This window comes from Aulostomus chinensis, chromosome 6 (genome assembly GCF_037954235.1).
Source record: "Aulostomus chinensis isolate RoL2024-O1b breed Wild chromosome 6, RoL_Achi_v1.0, whole genome shotgun sequence".
Taxonomy (NCBI): domain Eukaryota; kingdom Metazoa; phylum Chordata; class Actinopteri; order Syngnathiformes; family Aulostomidae; genus Aulostomus; species Aulostomus chinensis.
Genome location: NC_141325.1, coordinates 2,530,514 through 2,550,842, shown reverse-complemented (window position 1 = coordinate 2,550,842; position 20,329 = coordinate 2,530,514). Strand labels below are relative to the sequence as shown.

The 20,329-nt window shown below is 44.5% G+C and overlaps 1 protein-coding gene across 13 annotated transcripts in view; it reads right to left on the bottom strand.

Annotated features, from left to right (window-relative positions):
- Nucleotides 1-678: 678 nt before the first annotated feature.
- Nucleotides 679-20,329, bottom strand: part of cfap299 (cilia and flagella associated protein 299) — a 76,112-nt gene continuing 56,461 nt past the window's right edge. For 3 of the 13 annotated variants that reach the window (XM_086205796.1, XM_086205801.1, XM_086205802.1), the window contains 5 exons: nucleotides 18,771-18,887; nucleotides 15,217-15,359; nucleotides 3,472-3,601; nucleotides 3,060-3,137; nucleotides 679-1,087 (listed from right to left, as the gene is read on the bottom strand). In XM_086205796.1, the coding sequence (XP_086061922.1) occupies nucleotides 821-1,087; nucleotides 3,060-3,137; nucleotides 3,472-3,601; nucleotides 15,217-15,359; nucleotides 18,771-18,887 (735 nt within the window). In that variant the 3' untranslated portion in view covers nucleotides 679-820. Of the gene's footprint in view, nucleotides 1,088-3,059; nucleotides 3,138-3,471; nucleotides 3,602-5,310; nucleotides 5,467-10,119; nucleotides 11,224-12,261; nucleotides 12,446-15,216; nucleotides 15,360-18,770; nucleotides 18,888-20,329 lie in introns of those variants that run through there. The other 10 variants (XM_086205798.1, XM_086205804.1, XM_086205799.1 and 7 more) reach the window with 9 other exon arrangements.

The following is a 20,329-nucleotide window of genomic DNA, read 5'->3' as shown; positions in this document are numbered from 1 at the left end:
ATCTCTGTTCAAAACCTCCATCTGAAATGTTTGTATTATGCAGCATGTCACTGGCAGCAGATCAGGCACCCAGCCAGCAGGCTGATCTCCTGAACACAGTATACACAAATACTGCGCTGCGCATCCAGGAAGCTCTTTGTGTTTGTCCTCCTCTACACATCTGGAGAAAACAATTGTTTGAGCGAATGACAAAAGCCTTGCAGAATATCCTCTTCACCAGAATCAGGTCTTGAGCAGGTTTTTTGGTTACCTTCCCATTAAAAATGTCACTGGATGACTAACATGGAAATGATAGAGCACTTTGATGTCCTGTAAAGTGTGCCTTGCATCTGGGAACATGCGGAATGCTTTAAGCCCATTACGCATTCTTCCAGTCCAATTGGAGCTACTGCAGCCTGGGGGAGGACATAAAAGCCAAGCACCCTCCCCTCATCTTTCAAAGCTCTTACGCCTTTAATTTGTTTAGACAAACAGCCCAAAACATGCCAGGCCAAATGATGAGACACAACTGGGGTCCACAAGCAGGTTCCTGCCCTGAATAAAGACTGCTGATCAACCAAAAAACCCCACTCAGCCAAACTGGTCTTTAATAAGTGGAATGAAATAGTTTGAGGTGGTTTGCTTCAGAGACGGATGTGTCAACATCGGTTCATCTCAGGTTATATAAGAGGACAGCCTCTCGGAGTCGTCACACTGGTCCGTACGCTTCTTCCTCCAGGATTCTTTGTTTTTGGCCGTACCCTCCGCCCAGATGGCATGCGTGATACCAAGGGAAACAGTTTGTAAATGATGGTGCCTACCGTCTTTTTTTTCAGCCAAATTAGAGGCTCCCACTTCTCTCCAGTGTGTGCCATGTGTACTGGCGTGCTGGCAGCAGCTCGGCGCTCAGACTGTCCTGATGTTGTGGTCGTAGACGACCACATGGACGTAGAGGTCCGACTGCAGGAGCGTCCTTTTCGAGTCCTCGCCGGGACCAGACTGGAACCCAGCACAGAAGCAGAGCAGTTAGAGCACATTTGGAGCAGCAGGTTGTCTGAGGGCATTCAGGTGGACAGCATTTAGCTCCAAGCTGTGATGATGTGTGGCTCTGTGGATGATGGACAGAAGGGAATCTCCCACAAGCTGAGACACACTTACACTTTACGACCCATTTCTGCAGAAGAATTTGATTCACTAGATAATCTTTCTAACTTCAGTCATGGCTATGATCTGTCCCGTTTAATATTACACAGATACACAGAAATCCAAGCTTAATATAAAACAGTATGTATCCTAACCACGGGGAAAAATGTGAAAGCTGTCACAGGCTCAGTATGTTAGCATTCACACTGAAGCTTTGATATCCAGAGTAATGTCAGGTAGAGGGGAGGCCGCGGCTGCAGAAGTCGATTGGAGCTGCTCATTTCCAAGATGTTTTGTGTTACTTTGAATGTCAAATACGACACAGCCCCTCCACCAAGATGGGAAGCCACTAGCAGCTGGGAACATTTATATAAGGCTAAGTGTGTCAAAAGCTGCTAGTGGGAGTGGATCCATAGCCAACCATTACACTCAATTTACACTTTTACCTCAAACACACTTGCGGGTGTCTTAATAAGTGAGGCGGTCTTCCTTTGCAAGTTCAAAAGACCGTCAATAAAAGCCGAGCGATGAAAGATGACTTCATGGACACATTAAGAGAAAATGGGTCGGAGAACCAAATGATGAGCGTGTAGTTTCAGCGGAAACCTAAACGTGTCATTCACGCGTCATCTTAATACCTCGCTGTGTTCCTCAAACGTCACGGTCAAACGTTTGCTTTCCTGAGATTAAATCAAGCCATTGTCATAACTGAAATATGACAACCAGTCCACCCCCCCAACCCACTTTCTGGCTGGAACAGAAACAGTGGTCATGGTATGACAAAGGCAGAACAACAAACAAACCACCCAAAAATGAGTTGATGTGAGCCTTGATTTTGGAAGGTTACCCTGCGGATCTGCGGCCACATGAGCAGCGAGTGAGCTCATGGTGGGTTAACGGCCGGATGGTTCTGTGCTGCTCCAATCTGGGCTGAGCTGCGCTGGGTTCTGGGTACATGGGTGGTTTGCTGTGTCTGGCTTCATGTGCCTCCTCTTGTGTTTTTAATAGACAGCCTGGTCGGGGTGGTGCTCGACCACAGCTTGAACACTGTGCTGCCATTTTGGCGTTTGGCCTCAAAAACGCAGTCCCCACAGCTCTGTCTGCAATTTCAAAATAGTTCAGCCCCACACCAACTACTTCCCTACCCCCCAGCAAAGAGGAAAACTGGAGCAGAGAAAAAAACAGCCTGCCAGTCGTTACTCTTGCAGGACCCCTGTTGGACTGTGAGTGTGAGGAAGCACCTGTCTCGAGCCCTTGGTCCACTCGTCTCTGTGCAGGTGGAAAGCAAATATATATAGTTTCTACTCTCTGATTTCTTTCAGACTTTTCAACTCTTACGGTGTGGGACACTTCTAGAAAGGAATTAAATAAAGCTTCATCGGTCCTCCCAAAAGAGTTCCAGCAGCTTCCCTGGAAGGAGTCGTGCGTGAGTGAGAGCCAGAATCGATTCTCTGGGAGATCTGGTCCAGTCATTTCCCCACTCAGGAGCTTCTGTGGTAACATTTCAGGGAATATGCTGGGAAGGCTGCAGTGTGAATGAGAGCAGGAAGATTACAGGGAAGACGTTATTACTGCCCTTCGCAGGACAGCTTGCTCCCTTGCTATGTATGTAAGCCAGGAATGTTCTGGAATGGAGCTGCATGTGTGAATGGTGCTGTTCTGACACTTGCTTGAGCCCCCACCCAGCCACCCCCACTCCGCTGACAGCAAATACCACCAACTTTAACCACAATGACAGTATCTATGGATATGGTTGCATCAGAGCGACACAGAGAGCCAATCAAAATACAAGGAAATTTACAGGAAGTCATTAAGAGTTATTAAATGCTTATAAAACCACAAATATCCATTTTCCTGAGCTGTCAATGGAAAGACTGGAGCGCGCAGCACGTGCTCGGAATCCCAAAACTTTATCCTTCATCTCTCATATTACTTGCCCTGGAGTCTCCGTTCTCAGAGGGAACGGCCCTCGAGAGTTCCAACGTTTGCATTTGATGGCGTGTATATCCAAGAACCTGACAAAAATGTAAAAAAGATGAATAGAAAAATAATAGTCTGGACATGAGAGATAAATACTCCCGAAACATTTCAAACTGCTACCCAAGAGACACCTTGATCACCAGCTGGTATTTTCATAGGTATTCTTAGGAGCATTCATCACTAATGCGAATACTTGAATCATCAGTACAATGAAAATGTTGTCTGTAACTCCACCCCGCAGCTTTTTTGCTTTCCAGGGACATTTTTACTGCCATGGAACAGCTGATAAGGTCTAATTAGCAGCACCATTTGTCACCCTGGAGCTTAAAACAAGGCAGAACAACAACAACAATAAAAACAAATCCCTACCGAGGGGTCCACGTTCAGGATCTTTTTATCCCGCTTGTTCTTGAAGAGGAGGCCACTGGGGTCGTCGTAAATCACCTGGTAGTTCGAGCTGGAGCTGGACGTGGACACCTGTGTCGACCAGTTGTAGTAGCTGTGGAAAACAGTAACATGAATGAGATCAGGCCCTTCTTATCGCTAGTTGTCAGGTTTTGGCCGGTTCATCAAACTTTAGTGGTTCCGTGAAATGAACAATCAATTTTCCTGTGTTTCTTGATGCAGGAAAAACGAGACGGATGAGAGACGGAAGGTCCTCAAGCAAACTGAAACAGTCCCAAAATCAGCACCAGAGCGTCGTCACATCAGAGGTGACCCAACAGGTTTGATCACTTTGGGAAAGTCTGAAGAGTGAGTTGTTAGCAGAGAGCTGACCAGGGATTCTCCGGTGCGATTGCCCTTTCCTGCAGGGGGCGTTACACACATTCACCACTATCAACGAATATGAATGCAAACTGATACCCAGGACGGATCCCTCGCACGCATCAAGATTTGATGAACATGGAGAAACGAGCAGCGCTCTGACTTCCGCTTCACGGGGCTCTCAGGCTTGTGTTGCCTTGGGAAGGTTTCATTCATGTGTTTGTTCACCGATGGCTTAGTGGTGAGGAATTCAGGGAACTAGTAAAATTAGCTCCTGTATCGTTTCCTTCACTGTTGTTTCTGTGGTTGCCATGGTTACACTGCAAGCTGCATAGGCAAGATGAAAAAACCTCAACCATCATCAACACAGATGGCAGCAGCAAATAGTCATCCACAAGAAACGCCGCCGCCGCCGCCGCCATCTCTTTCCGTGTTGCACAGCTGCAGTCGTGTTTGAACTGGAAACTATGGAGGCGGCAGAAAACCACTCGCCCTCTTGCAGCACCTTTAGTGATAACATTTTTGGGAGCGAGGCTCTGTGGGAAGAATTTTTCCAGGAGGATTGTACTGTGTTTCGCTGGAAAGTAGATTAAGTTTAATACTGGATGAACAGTAATTTGGCGTTGCTCCGGCTGTGCTGCCTGGCCCTTTGGGCTGTGTATATTTTGCTTTTGCAGGCCCACACAGTTGCTCAAGAGAATCACATTAGTATTTCAATGACATGATGCAACCCCTAGCCGTCGAGGCGAGGTGGGAGATTGCCGGGGTGTAGTTCTTTTTTTATGCGTTACAAACTGTAAACAGTTGAAAATAGTTTATCGTCAGAGCACAAATTATGGAAACCAGCAAAAACAATATCTGAATTCCGCCTTCTTCTTCTGCACGTTCCCTCTTTCCTGCTGTTACAAAACCTCCTCAGCAATGCTGGCTAAAATCCTGCCACCGCTCAGCTGATCCAGTTGTTTAACAGTCGCTTCCTTGCTTTCTTTTCGAGAACGATTAATTGTTTCCGAGATAGGACTTTGATGACTTTCGTTGCTGTGACAACACAGAATGACGGATGAGGCCCGGTTCAGTTTATCAGCCATCAAAGCAGCACCAAGACACAACTGCTCATGCTGACGAAACAATACACATGTTCTGGCTGTAACGACGAGACTTTTATTTGTGATTTTTATGGAGGGAAGGACTGCTGCTCCTGGCTGGTGGTGGTGGTGGTGTGTGTGTGTGCATGTGTGTGTGTGCTACCAGACCATTTGGTATTCTGCTTTTTTGGCTGATTTTCCTTTACACACACACACACACACACACACACACAGCAGGTGGCTTTAAAACAACACACAAGCAACTATCAGGGTCATGACTTTGCATGTTTCACGGAGGGAAGAAAACTTCACGGAGTACAACGCATCACGCAGTCATGGTTAACACGTCAATACTCACCAGCAGGTTGTAGAAGAGCCGCGCAGGTTGATTCTCCTCCTTTTCTGTAGCTAAGTGCCTTTTGTCGGAGGGAGACAGAAAGTCTGTTCCTAATTCATTCTTGAGGGCACAGTTTTCGCCAAGCCAGGCTTTAAAGTGAAGCTGTGGCTAATAAGCCTGTGAAACCAAAGAAAAGGTTTGATTTCCAAAATAAATGGCAGATTAATTTACAGCTTCCGACTGGTTCCTACTTTGCTTTCTGTGTTCTGTTATTTTTGATACAGTTGAGCATAATGAGCAACTTTGTGAGAGGGAAGGGGGACGGGAACGCTTGAGCCTTTGGGACATTAAAACATTTCACAAGCACGTTTGTTTAAGATTTGGGAGATGCATGTTGGTATTGTTTACCTCAAACCTTTGATCCTAAACAAGTTTACTGGAGGCAAGAAAAAATAAAACTAAGCTTGAAATTAGCTAACCATAAAATTGTCAGGTCTTCTCCTTCCTTACATGAATTACAGTGAGGCTGGTTGGGAATTGAAAACATCTCATTATGGTGGTGCTGAATACGACATTACCGAAGTTTGGATTTAGCACAACAACGTTCAGCTGAGGAGACACACGTGGAGATGAAAACACCAAAGATGCAAGCCTCAAAAGTGTTCCACAGAAAGTTAAAACATGCAAACCCATGCATGAGTTTGAAATATTTGTCCTGGAGATTGATGGATACGGGTTTACCTGTAGCTGATGCCTGTATTTTGTCTTATTTTCTTTTTTTGGGGGGGATGAAACATAACAAAACAACAAAGTAAAGATACACAAAGTAACTGAACTTGCATTTAGTGATAGTAAACTCACACACACAAAGCTTCCAGCTGCACCCGTTTCTTAGACACCGGCTGATTCATCATTGTCCTCAGACTTCAAACGTCAAAGGGTTTCTGAGCAGAACTGATGCGCCTCAGTTAGCAGAAACGAATTTGACCGTTGTCGTGGAAAGCGAGAGGTAACTACCAGGCCTCCGCTCTTCCGGCGTCTCCGGGTATGAGGGACGTTTCGGTTGTTTGCATTTGTTCTCACTGATAACTCCACACATCCCTCTGATGCTGCTCTTCTCCAGCAACACCAAGAACATAAATGTCCCTCAGATGTGGACGAGACTCGGAGTAAATCTGTGAGGTTTGCTGGTCGTGGGTGGCACCAACATTCCAACACCAATACGTGATGAACGAGTGATACGCATCACTTCCAGGTTGTCTGCAAGCTTGGACTCATGATGGCATCTTGGCTGGTGTCCAGATGTTTTCTCTCAAGGTCATAATCTCTGGTGGCATATAAACCTGTTTGCAAATACCCATCAGCATTCGAGCCTTAAAAATACTTTATGGCTGCAACATATTAAGCATGCTAGCTATAGATTTCAAGCAAACATATAGTACAAGCAATATAAAAACCTACCCATTTGGGCCTTCCAAAACCCACAGACCCCCACCATGCAATTTTGGGAAATGTAAATACATATTTTTGCAGAATGGTCTTTTTTGAATAGTCCTGAATAAGGCCAAGTATTCATGCCAATACCAGGAGGGCAGCTGACGTTAATGCTGCGATCCTGGCACCGGGGCTTCACTGGATCACTTACTTGTCGTACAGTTGTTCAGCACGAAGGCAAAGAACTGATCTCCACGCCAGCCTTCCTCAGGGCATCGCCGGGTCTGAGTTTGACTTCTCTCAAATGACTCTGACTATTAGGGAAAGTATTAACGGGAAATTTTACCCAAAAATTCAATTCGGCCATGATCTTCTCTCCCTCATGCTGATGGAGGTCAGGTCAAGTTTTTTTAGTCCACAAAACAAACGCTGTTTGCTGCAGCCTGGAGCTCCCGACCACAACGCCACGGTGTCATGTGGTGTTTGTTCAGTTTAGCAAGCGCTAAACTCTCTAGAAAACATTAGCTAAATTTAACAAGGAAAGTGCAAAGGTTTAGATAATGCCATTAATGCTAAGTTACCAAAGGTAAACGTGGAAGTCTGCTGATGTGACCCGGCTGGGTGTTTTCCATGGCTCAATCAGACCAATTGCCTTTCCAGGAAATAAAGCTCTCACCTCGCTTCCTCACAGGAACATCTGGAGTCTAACTCTGTATAATACTCTGGAAGTTCATTCATTTCCTATAAAATCCTCTTCAACCTTTGATGTCTTTGCAAAGCTCCTCCTTTTGTTTATTCCCTATCTGGTATTTGCTCTGGGTACACTGACATTTCTGAACTTGTCTCTGATTTTGAATCGACTGTGGCCAGCGTGCTAGCAAAGACAGGCTATGGTAACGGTCAAGCAACAGTTTTTGCTTCCTCTGCTGCTCTCAAGTGATCAGAGCAGATATTCCACATGTTTAGATGTCCAAAATCACACAGATCACACCAATCAGCTGTGCAGGGGCACACTTAAGAAGTTTAGTAAGAATGGCCCCCCCCACAATGAACACACTGTTTATATCTTTGATTTTGTTGAATCGGATGCTTTAAAGTTATTATTGCACTTTGATCCACACACAACAACGACGATGTTCACCCGTCGCCTCATTGTTCCGCTCTGATCAACAGACCCACAACAATCAGGCAGACAAATCTGAACAGAAACACAAGAACAGTGTACAATAACAAGAACAACACACAACTAAACACACTGGTTGAACATCTGATGTCTGGAGGTTGAGGGGCGATGGCTGAGAGAGAAAACACATGCCCCGGACGCCTCTCAACAGCCCAAACTGTGTGGAGAAATACATCGATGCATAAAATTATAAGGTACAATACAGTCGGACGAGGACTCAGGCATTTTTTTTTCTCAAGCTGCCAACAGAGCTGAGTAAAGCAGGTTCAGAATAGACTGCTGCAATTATGAAATACAAATTGAGGTTTTTCCCTTTAAACTGAGAGGAAAATTATATTGTCTGCGACTTGCTCACAGACATATGCATACCTCTTCTCTTTGTAAATTAGATCCGACAGTGTTTTAGCGACTATTTATACGAAAATGCCATACAACAATTAACATTTTTTTGGTCGACCACTTTTATTCCATGGTGAACCACTTACTTTAGCCAGAGAGATGGGACAGATGTGAGATATTTTAACACCAAGATGGTAAAAAGTGTGTGTGTGTGTTTTTCTGAAGCCATGCCATTCATACGTTTATTGGACCCACCTCCCTCACTGTCCCATATGAACTGTCACCAGGGAAACTGAGACTGCACGGTCAGCGCACATTTGGTCACAAAGCTCCAGCAGCTGGATGGCACCACACCCAGACACATGGACCAGTAAAACGTGTGAGAACCTGGATTTTGTGGAAAGAGTGACGGCACTCTCAGCATCAGTCCCGGCTGGTTCTCTATGCATTCATCGTGGCGGTTTGACACGTGCACTGTGTCCCCTTCACTTGCTGTAGTTAGCGTGCGTGGCTCCATTGTTATCTCCAGGTGGTCACTTTCCAGAGTCATGTCAGCGCTCTCATTACAGGGCTCAGAGGAGCTCTCTGGATGATAGATCATGAAAGAGAAAACACTCTACCTGCCATGTGGATTCTGCTCTTTTCCCCTCTACTTGCTGGAGAATTCATGGCCACTAACTGCTCCCCAAATTCACTCTCACACAAAAGGCCTCTTCAGTGTTGAGGTTTCTTGGGAGGGGTCATGGGTCAAATCGATAACAAATCACAGTCGAAGTCAAAGAAGTTCTCTAAACTGTTATTTCTAAATAAAGACATAAATTGACCAGTATTCCATTTAGTTCTCAAAAAATCAAGACATACGTTCAATGGGTGGTGGGTGTCAGTTATGGCGTTTGTGATTATGTTGCTTTTGAGTACAAAATCTTGTGTTTTAAATGTTTAGAAAAAGTATAAAGATTAAACATCCTCCCACTAACAGGGTATTTTTGCCACTGTCAGAGGATTTAGCTGAAACAATGTCATCAATACAGTAACCCGTCAAATATTTAATTAACAAATTACTCGTTTCATGACTATCATCAAGCAAAAATACCTATTCAAACATCTTAGTTATTGGAAACTCAAGATAATTTGGTTTGAGACAGACACAAGTGGATACAATCAATCTACGATGAGTCAAAATGCTCAGATTCACTCCTCTCACGGTCAGACGGGCTTCAGCATTCACACCTGCAGCCAATTAAGAAGAAGAAACCTCCACACAGACGGTTCCCGGCCCACTGGAGGGCTTGAACCTGGGACCTGCTGGCTGTGAGGCAGCAGAGCAAAACACTGATGGGAGTTGGAACGACAGTGGAACATACAGACAGAGACTTTTTGAAAATATCATTGAAAATATCTGAATGTGGATGGGATACTGGGCTGATGGTGCTGATCCACGTACCCGATACGGATTCCATTCTGTATCTTGAATTTGAGCAAGAAACGAAGATGCCAACAACAAAAATATTCAAGAAACAAAAAACTTTTGGTGTTGAAATCATTATCAGCAGATGTGTATCAGAATCAGACTGGAACTGAAAACAATGGAATTGAAAAAAAGTTGACTGGTGTATCTCTAATTCCTCGCTTTCTACAAGAGGTTCTACAATCCAGCAATAAGCAGACATGAAATGATTCTGGACACATCTCAAAGTGCACGCACACACACGAAGGCCAGAGCAGTCACATAACATAGTGACTGTCTTATTTGAATGGAGCTCAGGAGGCTAAAAGCACCTTGACTCAGAGAGGTTAAAGGTCACCTCTGTAAAAAAAAAAAAAAAAAAAGGAGGGAAAAAGTAGAAGCGAGCAGCAAGATGTCTTCACTCATATTTAATGAATAACGAGCATGTGGATATGTTAACATACATGTTAGATTTATGGTCCCTGTGAGGAGTTTGTGTAATATCACAGTCCTGCTTCATCCAGTCATCAATTTAGAGGTTATGTCTTAATTATGCAGCTGACACGGAACGAGCAGCCAATCACACTTGGCAGGAGGTGATGGTTCTGCTGGGGGAACATTCAGTCAATCTATCAAACTCAGTCCAAACAGTATCAGGGCTAAGAACAAACAGTCCGGCTGGATGTAACCCCCCGAGCATCCAGCCAGTCAAGTATATGCACGCCATGTGTGGAGATCAACACACATGACATGGAATGTTCCGGCTTGCAAGCAAATATTTATCGAGCTGGCAAACTGCAACAGAATATCCAACCAGCCTCTACAAAGAGCCGGACACAATGCTTCGGGCTGAGCCGCCAAATCACCTACGGAGCTGGAACACTTTCTCTTTTGTATTAAAAGTTAATAAAATAGGACAGCAGTGCAAATATTTTCACAGCAGAAAATGAAGCCAGACACACAGGTGCATTGCAGAGGCCAAGCATGGAGGCAATATGGTTTTGGCTTCGGAGGAGGCATGCGTTGTTTTTCAACCGAGGAGATCCATCAAGTTCAATGTTTCAGCCTGTCACCAAATGCACACGGAGTAAAGCACGATTTATACGATCCAGCTTTTCACACACAAAAAAAAGAAAAAGTAAAAATAGCTGTTTGAATGTGAAGGATTCATTGAATCTTAACAAGGTACGGTATCGCTTACTTTAGACGAAAAACAGGGTGTTTGTATTATGGAGCTGAGAGGTTACAGAGGAGGAATAAAATACTCTGTGGGCTATATTTCTGCTGAATTAAAGAAAGTAAAACATAGAGTAACAGTTTAATTAGAGGCAGAGCAGTAAATCAATTAAGGTGACCGTGTATGAGAGAGAGAGAGAGAGAGAGAGAGAGGGAGAGAGAGAGGGAGAGAGAGAGGGAGGAGGGTAAGAGTGCATAAACAGATGGTCATTTTGCCGGGGAACATTAAATAGACATCAGAGATGCTGTAGGCACATCTGGAGTGGCAGGAAGCTGGGTGCATGGAGCTGCAGATCTGTGGGATAATTAGATGAGGGTCAGGACCGTGTGTGTGTGTGTGTGTGTGTGTGTGTGTGTTGAAAGCTCACATTAAAAAAAAAGTAATTGAAATGTCAATGTAATGCAGATCTGGCTGTTAAACACATGATATTGTGCATTTTAAACATCTTCCCACATGTACAGCCTCAGAGTCAAGTTTTGGTTTCACTTATTTTCTAACCTGAGGTTCCTGGAACTAATGCAGACCATTGTAACTTTTTCACCTGACAGGTACTGCCTCTTACTGACAGTTACATAGTGTGATAAAGTTATATTCATTGAGTGTATTTTGCCTTTCAAGTGCTCACTAACGGTTGTCTGGACGAGTGTGAGTTGAGGTTGTATCCAGTTGTCTCTGTATGTCCATGATCTCAGCATCTGTGTCTCGATGTTTTTATTCTCTTCAATGCACAAAACAAACTCAACTGAAACCATAAACCAACAGCAGACATACAAACCCAACAGCTGGCTTGCTGGTCTCTGTCTGAACCATCATCTTTCTAGCATGCGTAAAAAGCATTTGATCATTTTCAGGCGAAAAAAAAAAATGCAAATTTTGTTCCTGAATGTGCTTGATCTCGAAACCAAAGTCCATGAGACTGTCAAAGATATTGGAAGCAAACATGCACACTTACAAAAATGTTTGCTGTCCTGAGAGTGAATCCCCTCTGCATTCGTCAGACAGATCTGAATATCTGCTGCCGTCTGATTGATTGAGTTTGCCTACATTCTGATCAAACACGAACCTTCATCAAGTCAAGATCAGGCCAATCACATTCCTTTGATGAAGAAGAAGGTTGTAGCAGAAAAAATGCTAAGTGCGGGCTTGAAAAGTGTTGAAAGTGGAAAAACGTTTTGCATCATTTAGAACTGGCATGCAAATTAATTTGAAAAGGGCAAAAAAGATCCACTGAAGGAAGAAAAGAAACATTTTGTTATCTGACGTTGTTCTGTTGGTGCTGGGAGCTTTTCAAGAGCACAGACACGCGCTATATTCCTCTGACTGATATCTAACCTCGTTTATCCTCTGCTTGCCTCTCCAGCTCACATACACGGGCCCATGCAGATATTCTGCTGCTGCTCGTTTTTCCCGTGAGATATTGCAGAGTGTGTACGTGAACCTAGCCACCCTTCCTCACTGGAGGTGGGAGGTGGAGGCCTGAGCTGGCGCTGGTGTCGCTGCTCTGTGTTCTTTGTGGCTGTGGAGGAGGAGGAGGGACAGGATTCAGAGTCCTGCGGTGGGAGGTTTAGTGCACTGAGTGGGCAGCAGCTCCAGCATCTGCTCCCTCTTAGCGGCAACCACACTGGGTGTTATTGTTCCCGACAGAGATGAAAAGGGGGGAGGGAGGGCTGGGAGATGACATTGGACGGGGGGGAAGGGGAGCAGTGGCAGAGCGTGGAACACCAGTTGGAAATAGAGACATTTGTAAATATGATGAATTACAGTTTTAGTAGGTAAAAAGGAATGAGAGGTGGCGTGTGAATTCAGATGTGAGAAAGAGGGAGGGCAGGGAGACCCGAGGAGGGGGGGGCCTCATAAAAGCATCATTAGGGAGTAGGCTGTACCTCCAGGCATGCTCACTCAATGACTCACACCTACAGCTTGTTAGGACTTCCACTCGCCAGAGCGAAGGCCAAGTTCAAGGCCAGGAGAAGGGTTGTGTCAGAGGAAATGGTGAGAAACGGATAAATAAAACAACAAAGCTTTGAATGTCTGACAACGGAAGGGAAAACCACCGCCAAAAATAAAACTGTCATCCTTGTTTCCATTCATCCCCATAGAAACAACAGTTGATGCCTGCACTGCCCCAAGACTACCAACAGCTATTTCGCTCTTTTATGACAGATGATTTCATTATCTCAACACTTCTGCGACAATTTGTGACACGTGCTTGTTTTTAGATGAGTTTTCTGGAGATTACAAGAACTTCTCACGGCGTAGCAATCTTTGAATTCAGAGGGCGCCGCAGGGATGAGGTGCTTCAGGACCTGTCGCTAGCATCTCTGTGGGTTCTGTGGATTATTGCAGGTGCAACATAACCACCACGAAAGAACACCACTCTGAAAGTGTAAATGCAATCACCAGAAGCAGGCAATGTTATGCTATGCTAAACCGCTATGCTGAACTATTACATCACATGACTTCACCGCCGCCGCCGCCACCACAGCGAGCTTCGGGCTTCAGCTGTTTTTGGTCGGCTTTTCAACAATGCCAACTTATTTGGTTTCAGTCAAATGTGATCTGAGTAAAAGGAGATCTGAGCTCCAGATCATGACAGGGGCTGAACTGTTGCTTGAGCTCCAGGCGAGCGCGCACTGAGGGTCACTGAGGTTATACTGAACAGTCTGCATGTCACTTGGCTGAACTCTGAACAAAACCATATAACACACACGTTTTCATCCCCCAACCGTACAGTTGTGTTTGTCCTCATGGGATTTTTAGCAAGTATCTGAAAGGTTGGTAATATGTTACTATGCAGGCACATGTGGAATGTGGGGATGGTTTTGGCTCCGGTAATTTGCTGACAACCCTCAATGTTCACAGCTCTTCTGATGGACAAAGAATCATAAAAGATGTTACCTGAACCACCGAGGGACACTAACTGGATTTTAGCGTGCAGCTGTGAGGTCAGCAGTTCACTTGTGGCTTGTCCTGGAGCTGTGCAAATGGCACTGATACATGCAGTACATGATGTATCAAGAATAAATACCAAAAATTGAGAACTCCATGTCAAATTGTATAGCATCTGTGAATATTTAAGATTATATCTTTGGAGAGGCTGCCACAGCAGCTTTATATGAAATATGTTGGTCATGGTGTTGAACCCAAAGAGAACTACCAAACCACTGGCTTCAGCTACATGGACTATTTTTACATCTATTTTCTTTTTATGGCCGCAACTTTACTGTTTTGTTGAGTCTCGCAGCTTTAATCGCTCTTGTTTTCAGCATCTTCAGGCAGCTTTTCCATAAACTTTGAATAATCCCTCTGTATGCTGCCTGTCTACATCCAACAGCAGACGCAAGCTGTAGTCCTGAGTGGACATGGCTCCAGTCTAACGTTTCCACAGGTTGCACTGGTGTTTCCAACTTGGTTGCACATCCTTTTTATATTCCCTTAAATAATGCGGTGTTAATCAAGGACCTCATAATTGTTTGATTCCCTCAGTGTCAAGAGTGGCAGTCTCTTAAAACATGACATCTGCAGTATATATTTAAGCGACCATTGTTTCTCTGCCACAAACATCTGCTGAGAAACGATTTTTAATTCATATCTTAGAAGAATGAAATAAAAGTGACGCATAACAAAGCCGTTTTGTTGCTGTTTCAGCCCCTGAGACGTAATTAGCAAACACTCGTCTTTGAACCAAAGTAGACAGGGCGACCATGTGACATCAGAGCAGCTGACCACTGTACACTTGCACGAACGTGACCACGTGAAAGATCACTAAAAAATGCAAACAGCCATTTTGATCCACCAGAGCCCTGGTGGAACTGTAGCACCTAACACTGCGTTTCAAGAACCCTCTATGCCAGATGTTGAGCCCCTCCCTTTAAATCAGTTATTTACTGAAAGTGATCAGCTCATTTAACCAACCACGAGCCATGTCGACAAATTTACTGCACATTAAAGAAGATCACCATTTCCCGGTTGAAGCCCACTTCCATCCTGACTCAACCTGTCTGTCTCGTCCAGATGGGTTCAGCACTTTGGCAGCTCCACTCGGCTTTACATTTGGAGTGTATATTTATTCCACATCTATGCTGAGGCCACAATGACTGGTGCTGTACATACCAACTATAATGGCCCGACGCAGAGCTCTTTCCAAGCCTATATTGGTCTCTCACGTCAACCTGAATCTTTAATCCTGGTTAATAAGATTTCCTTACCCTTCAAATCTTGTCAAATCCCACTTGAGTCAAGACCTTTCCAACCCATGTAGACATTTTACAATGGAAGGAGACTTACCATAAATCCAAGCGTCCTGGCATGAGCTTCTTCTTTTCGCTGAAATATGGTTCAAAATCTTGGGTCTCGAGTCTGTGGGCGTAGTCTATATAGCCAGATACTTCCTGTCCAAGAGTATTATGATCCCTTATGAAAATGATCGACTGTAAAAAGAGAGAAAAAGAAGGAAATTCTCTGTGTAAATAATCATGACTATCAAGCCTCTCCTGAGTAAAATCCACTTGTTAGAAATGGACAGATAGAGGGGCTCTGTTACAAATACTCCCACTTTGAAATACAAAGGCTCATGTTAAAAAAAAAAAACAAAAAAAAACTCCAACTTATGTTGTCCAGTGATGGACCAAGCTGACAGAGGTGGGCCGTCTACAGAATATCCTGCTTCGATAAATGCGTGGGACCTGCTGAATCCTTCGATTTTCAGTAACTAGAGTCACAGTTCCGTTCCAACACACCTACAGTCGGGGAGAAGATGGAACTTGATGACATGGTGACATGAAATATGGAGTTAAAACCTTCAACTGAAAGGTAGTGTGAATAGTTGAGGGCATGGTTTAAAAAAGGGGGGAAAGCACAGACCATAAGTTCCCCGGACAGATGTATCTAAATTTAGGGTGTCAGTCTGACATTGTTGCCAAAATCAAACCAGGATTTCTGGATTTGTTCTCCAGAAGTGAGAAAACTGGGCTCAAACTTGTAAAAAGTTTTCAACTAGAAAACCTGTGTTCTTCTGGTTCAAGTCAACACAGCCACTGTGTACATCTGCTGCTCTGGTTGAGTCCAACTGAAAGTACAACGCTGAAAGACTAGTTGGCAGTGAAGCTTCAATAGGGGCGAATAGTTTGGTCGACCACTTAATTTGCTGAAATTAATATAACACCAAAAAGAGCTCAGACCAGAGGAGGAGATGGTGTGGAACAGACGTAACCTGCAGTTACATCTCCAGGGAGGAGATCGCCAGGCTACACCAGAAGCTACAGAGCAAGGCGGTGGGGCTGGGTGGTGCGGCGCGATGCCATCATCATAAGTCAAGCCTAACATTACAGCCGAGCCATGATCAACGGTTTATTCAAGCCTTTAGTCTGTACATTGTCAGGCACGACACTTTCATTTTCTTTTTTAAAATTAAAATTGAACTTCTGCTACTTTTGTCTACCACGGCGCACTTTTTAGCACGGTCACCTCACAAGAAGAAGGTTCTCAGGCTAAGTTCTATGTGGAGCGTGCATGCATACGATCTACAGTATCGTAGTATCCTGTAAGTCCAAAAGACATACAGGTAAAGTGAGCTGGAAACAAATTTGATTGCTCAAGCAATATTTAAACACATTCCCAGTTCACCAACAACAAGACAATCAGCAAATGTCAGAAGTTTTGATTTGAAGCGGCTGGGATGAGAATCAGCACCTGAGAGTCTGAGGCCATGGTCCTCAGCTGGAAAAGGGTGGCCTGCCCACTCCAGGTCAGGGGGGGAGGTCCTGCCTCAGGTGGAGGAGTTTAAGTATCTCGGGGTCTTGTTCACGGGTGAGGGTGGGGCGGCGTCCGCAGCGATGCAGGTGCTAAATCAGTCTGTTGTAGTGAAGAGGGAGTTTAGCCAAAAGGCGAAGCTCTTGATTTATCGGTCAAGCTACGTTCCAACCCTCACCTATGAGCTTTGGGTAATGATGGAAAGAACGAGATCACAAATACAAGCGGCCAATATGAGTTTCCTCCGTAGGGTGGCTGGGCTCTCTCTTAGAGATTCGGGGAGAAGCTCGGTCATTCAGGAGGTGCTCAGAGTAGAGCCGCTGCTCCTCCATGTCTAGAGGAGTCAGTTGAGGTGGTTCGGGCACCTCCCGAGGACGCCACCTGGACGCTTCCCTCGGGAGGTTTTCCAGGCATGTCTGACCAGGAGAAGGCCTCAGGGCCGACCCAGGACACAGCGGAGGGATTATATCTCTCGGCTGGCCTGGAAACGCCACAGGATTTCCCCAGAGGAGCTGTTGGAAGTGGCTGGGGAGAGGACAGTCTGGGCTTCCTTGCTGAGGCTGCTGCCCCTGCAACCCAGACCAACCGGATAAGAGGAGGACGATGACGACGAAGGACACTTCTTCATAATGTGCCAAGAATTTGTACACTTTCAACAAAATTTGAATTGAACAAGTTTATTACAAAATTGGTTTCCAGTTCAGATAATATAAATTTAAAAAACTTAAAAAATTGAGCAAATAGATTATTTTAGGGCAACATCTTAGTTCTGTGATTTCTGAACCGGTCACCGTGGCTAAGAACCACATGAGCTCTGCTCCTCAAATTCTAAGTAACAGCCCACATATCTGAAGAGCACGTCCAAGGGTCTTATCAGAGATCAGGGCTTTGAAGTCGGCTCTCACCGGACAAAAACCCTGGTAAAATGAAATGTCGCTGGAGTCAGACAAAGAAAATGACACGTAGGTTGTCCAAATTCCCCCAGGTGACAACAGGACATGAAATGATCTTCTCATGTCTATTTGATGGTTTAGATAACACAAGATGACAATGGATGAGAAGAACTCCAAACAGAGGGCACACTCAGGTGTGAAAAGCTTGTTTTGTCTGCCTTCACATCGGTAAAACAGAAGATTTTCTTTCATTCTTTTGTCTTGTCTGGAGAGAGGACGACTCATTCGGTGTCTCCATGTTTACTCCAAGCATGAATGAGTCAGCCTACAGTAACACAGTCATCAGAATACCTCCACTCGTGATAAAACTTTTCTATAACTGTGAGGACACGGGCCATCTGTGGATCCCTTTACTATAAAGGCGTGAGATAACTAGCGCGCCAGAGCTCTGAAGAAAAGAGGGTTCCTTTCTCTCAGTCTGTCAAACATTTAAAACAGATGCTATCAGGTTCACAGCTGGCTGGAGGCTCAGCCCAGATACCCTATCTCATGGCTTCTGTCCTCCTGCTGCTAGCCTTGAAAAGACATCATCAGGTGGACCCGAAGACAGCAAAGAAGGTGAGTAACTTTAGGGTATTGGTGATAACGATAAAAACGTAAATAATCGATCAATCAAAGTCATTTTCACAATGAGTCTGCGCCAAATACAGACAGATTTTATCAGCTTGTGCGTGTTTGTGCATGTTGTTTGAATTCATCACATTGTAGTGTTTCTCTCCCGAGATCCCAGGGATCTGCAGCCAGGTAGCAATTAAGTTGATACCCGGGGATTGCATGGATCAGCAGGCAAAAACAGACCCCAAGCAGGACTGCACATGAGCCCAACAAACAAAGGTAGACCGCTGGAAACAACCGACACAAACAGGACATGGGCTTGCTGCCCGGCTGTTTGCCTGGTGCTTCACGCTCTCCAAACCTGAAGAGTTGCTCACGCAAACAGCTTGGAAAAGTGCTGATGCTTTCAAAAAATCCTTGGCAGGTGACTGGATGAACCATCTGTCTATCAACTAACTAACTTCAACCACCTGAACACTGAAGACAGTCGGAGCATTTTTTTTTCCAATCAGTAAAAGTTTTCAACGACATTCTGTGCTCTTCTCTCAAAGAAGAAATACTCTCTACACTCCACACCAGCACCTTCAGGAGACGCCAACGTTGTTTGACCAGACGTGACCGTGTCAACAGCCTGCGTCGCCCTACACGCCCTCTGTGAGAGTGTCTGGAATGAGCGGTGGCTGACCTCCAGTAGCTACTCTGCAAAGGTTAACACAAAACAAAGGATGTGTAAGACATTTTTATTTACTTCTAACACTCAACAGTATGAAACACATTTACAATTAAAACCACATTGCATTTTATTCGCTCCATTACTTCGCGGTCGAGTCATACGCCAATGTGGCCGCCAGCTGTGCATACGGAGGCAGGAGGCCTATTCATGAATAAAATACGATGATTTTTCTGTCAGATGTGCATTTAGGTTTCAGGATACTTTGTTCAAGTCCCGTTTCTACGTTAGTACTCATGGATAAATTACCCTACATAATTAATCTTTATAATTATATTCTTTTATTTCTTACAACATGTAAAATTATGAACGTAGCGTAATTTTGCTCCTAAAATTCAAAATAAATTCAGAACCCCCCCCCCAAAAAAAAGTTATTGATGTTCAGATTAAACACCTCTGGTTGTCATGTTCTGTTCCCTCATTCTTCTTTATTAAACTATTAAAATTATTGTTACAATATCATTATTGTTACATCAGGTTGATACAAAATGCACACCAAATTCTTCATTGCGATAAGAAGCCCTTCACTGTTACTCCCAGATTATCATAGATGTCAATCAAGAGCCGTCGTAAAGCAGAATTAATGCAGTAAACCTCTTTCAGAGTTGGGATATTGTCCATGTTTTCTTTGATGAAAATAGAAATAAGCCTTCACATTTTAACACACACACACACACACACACACACACACACACACACACACCTGCCCTGTCTAGCATTTTACTAGCTTGTCTCTGACAGGCCAGAAGTGGTGAGTTTCAAACCAGCAGCACCAGGAGTTTCCAGCCTCAGTGTTGGAGGGACCTCCACTTTACGCCATGGAAAACAAGTGGAGGCCTTACGTCACCTGCCAGCAATTACCAAGAACAGGTGCTGTGACCTCACGGGGCAGTGAGAGAGGCCCTGCTTTATGGCAAACATCAGTCAGTCCAAGTCAGGCCTGAGAAGCTGATTGCTGCACAGGTCCCAGGTAGAGCTCCTGGCTCTTTGTGATACTCAATATACAGCTCGCTCCTCTTTGAAACCTTTTCCTTACGTGTTTACCGTTGAAATTTCAGCTGGCTGGAAGAAAAACACCAGTGACCTTAAGATGAAGGTTACATAAGCCAGTAAAGAACAGTAGACGGGGGGTTTCCTTTAAATCCATGATCCGTGTAGTTAATAAACACAACAAAGCGTTTCAAATCCTCATGGGTACCCCACCCACAAAAAAATCCACTCTGAACATGTTTATGCGCTCAGAAACAAACAGTGAAACTTGAACGGTGTTGACAGTTGTAATCATTGAGGTCTGTGAAAACTGCGCAGGGATCCCCTGCCGTTTGACAATAAGTAAAACCTACACAGATGGGAATGACTCCACAAACCTTTGGCTAATCTTTCCAAACCCCCCGGCTGAAAGAGAGGGATT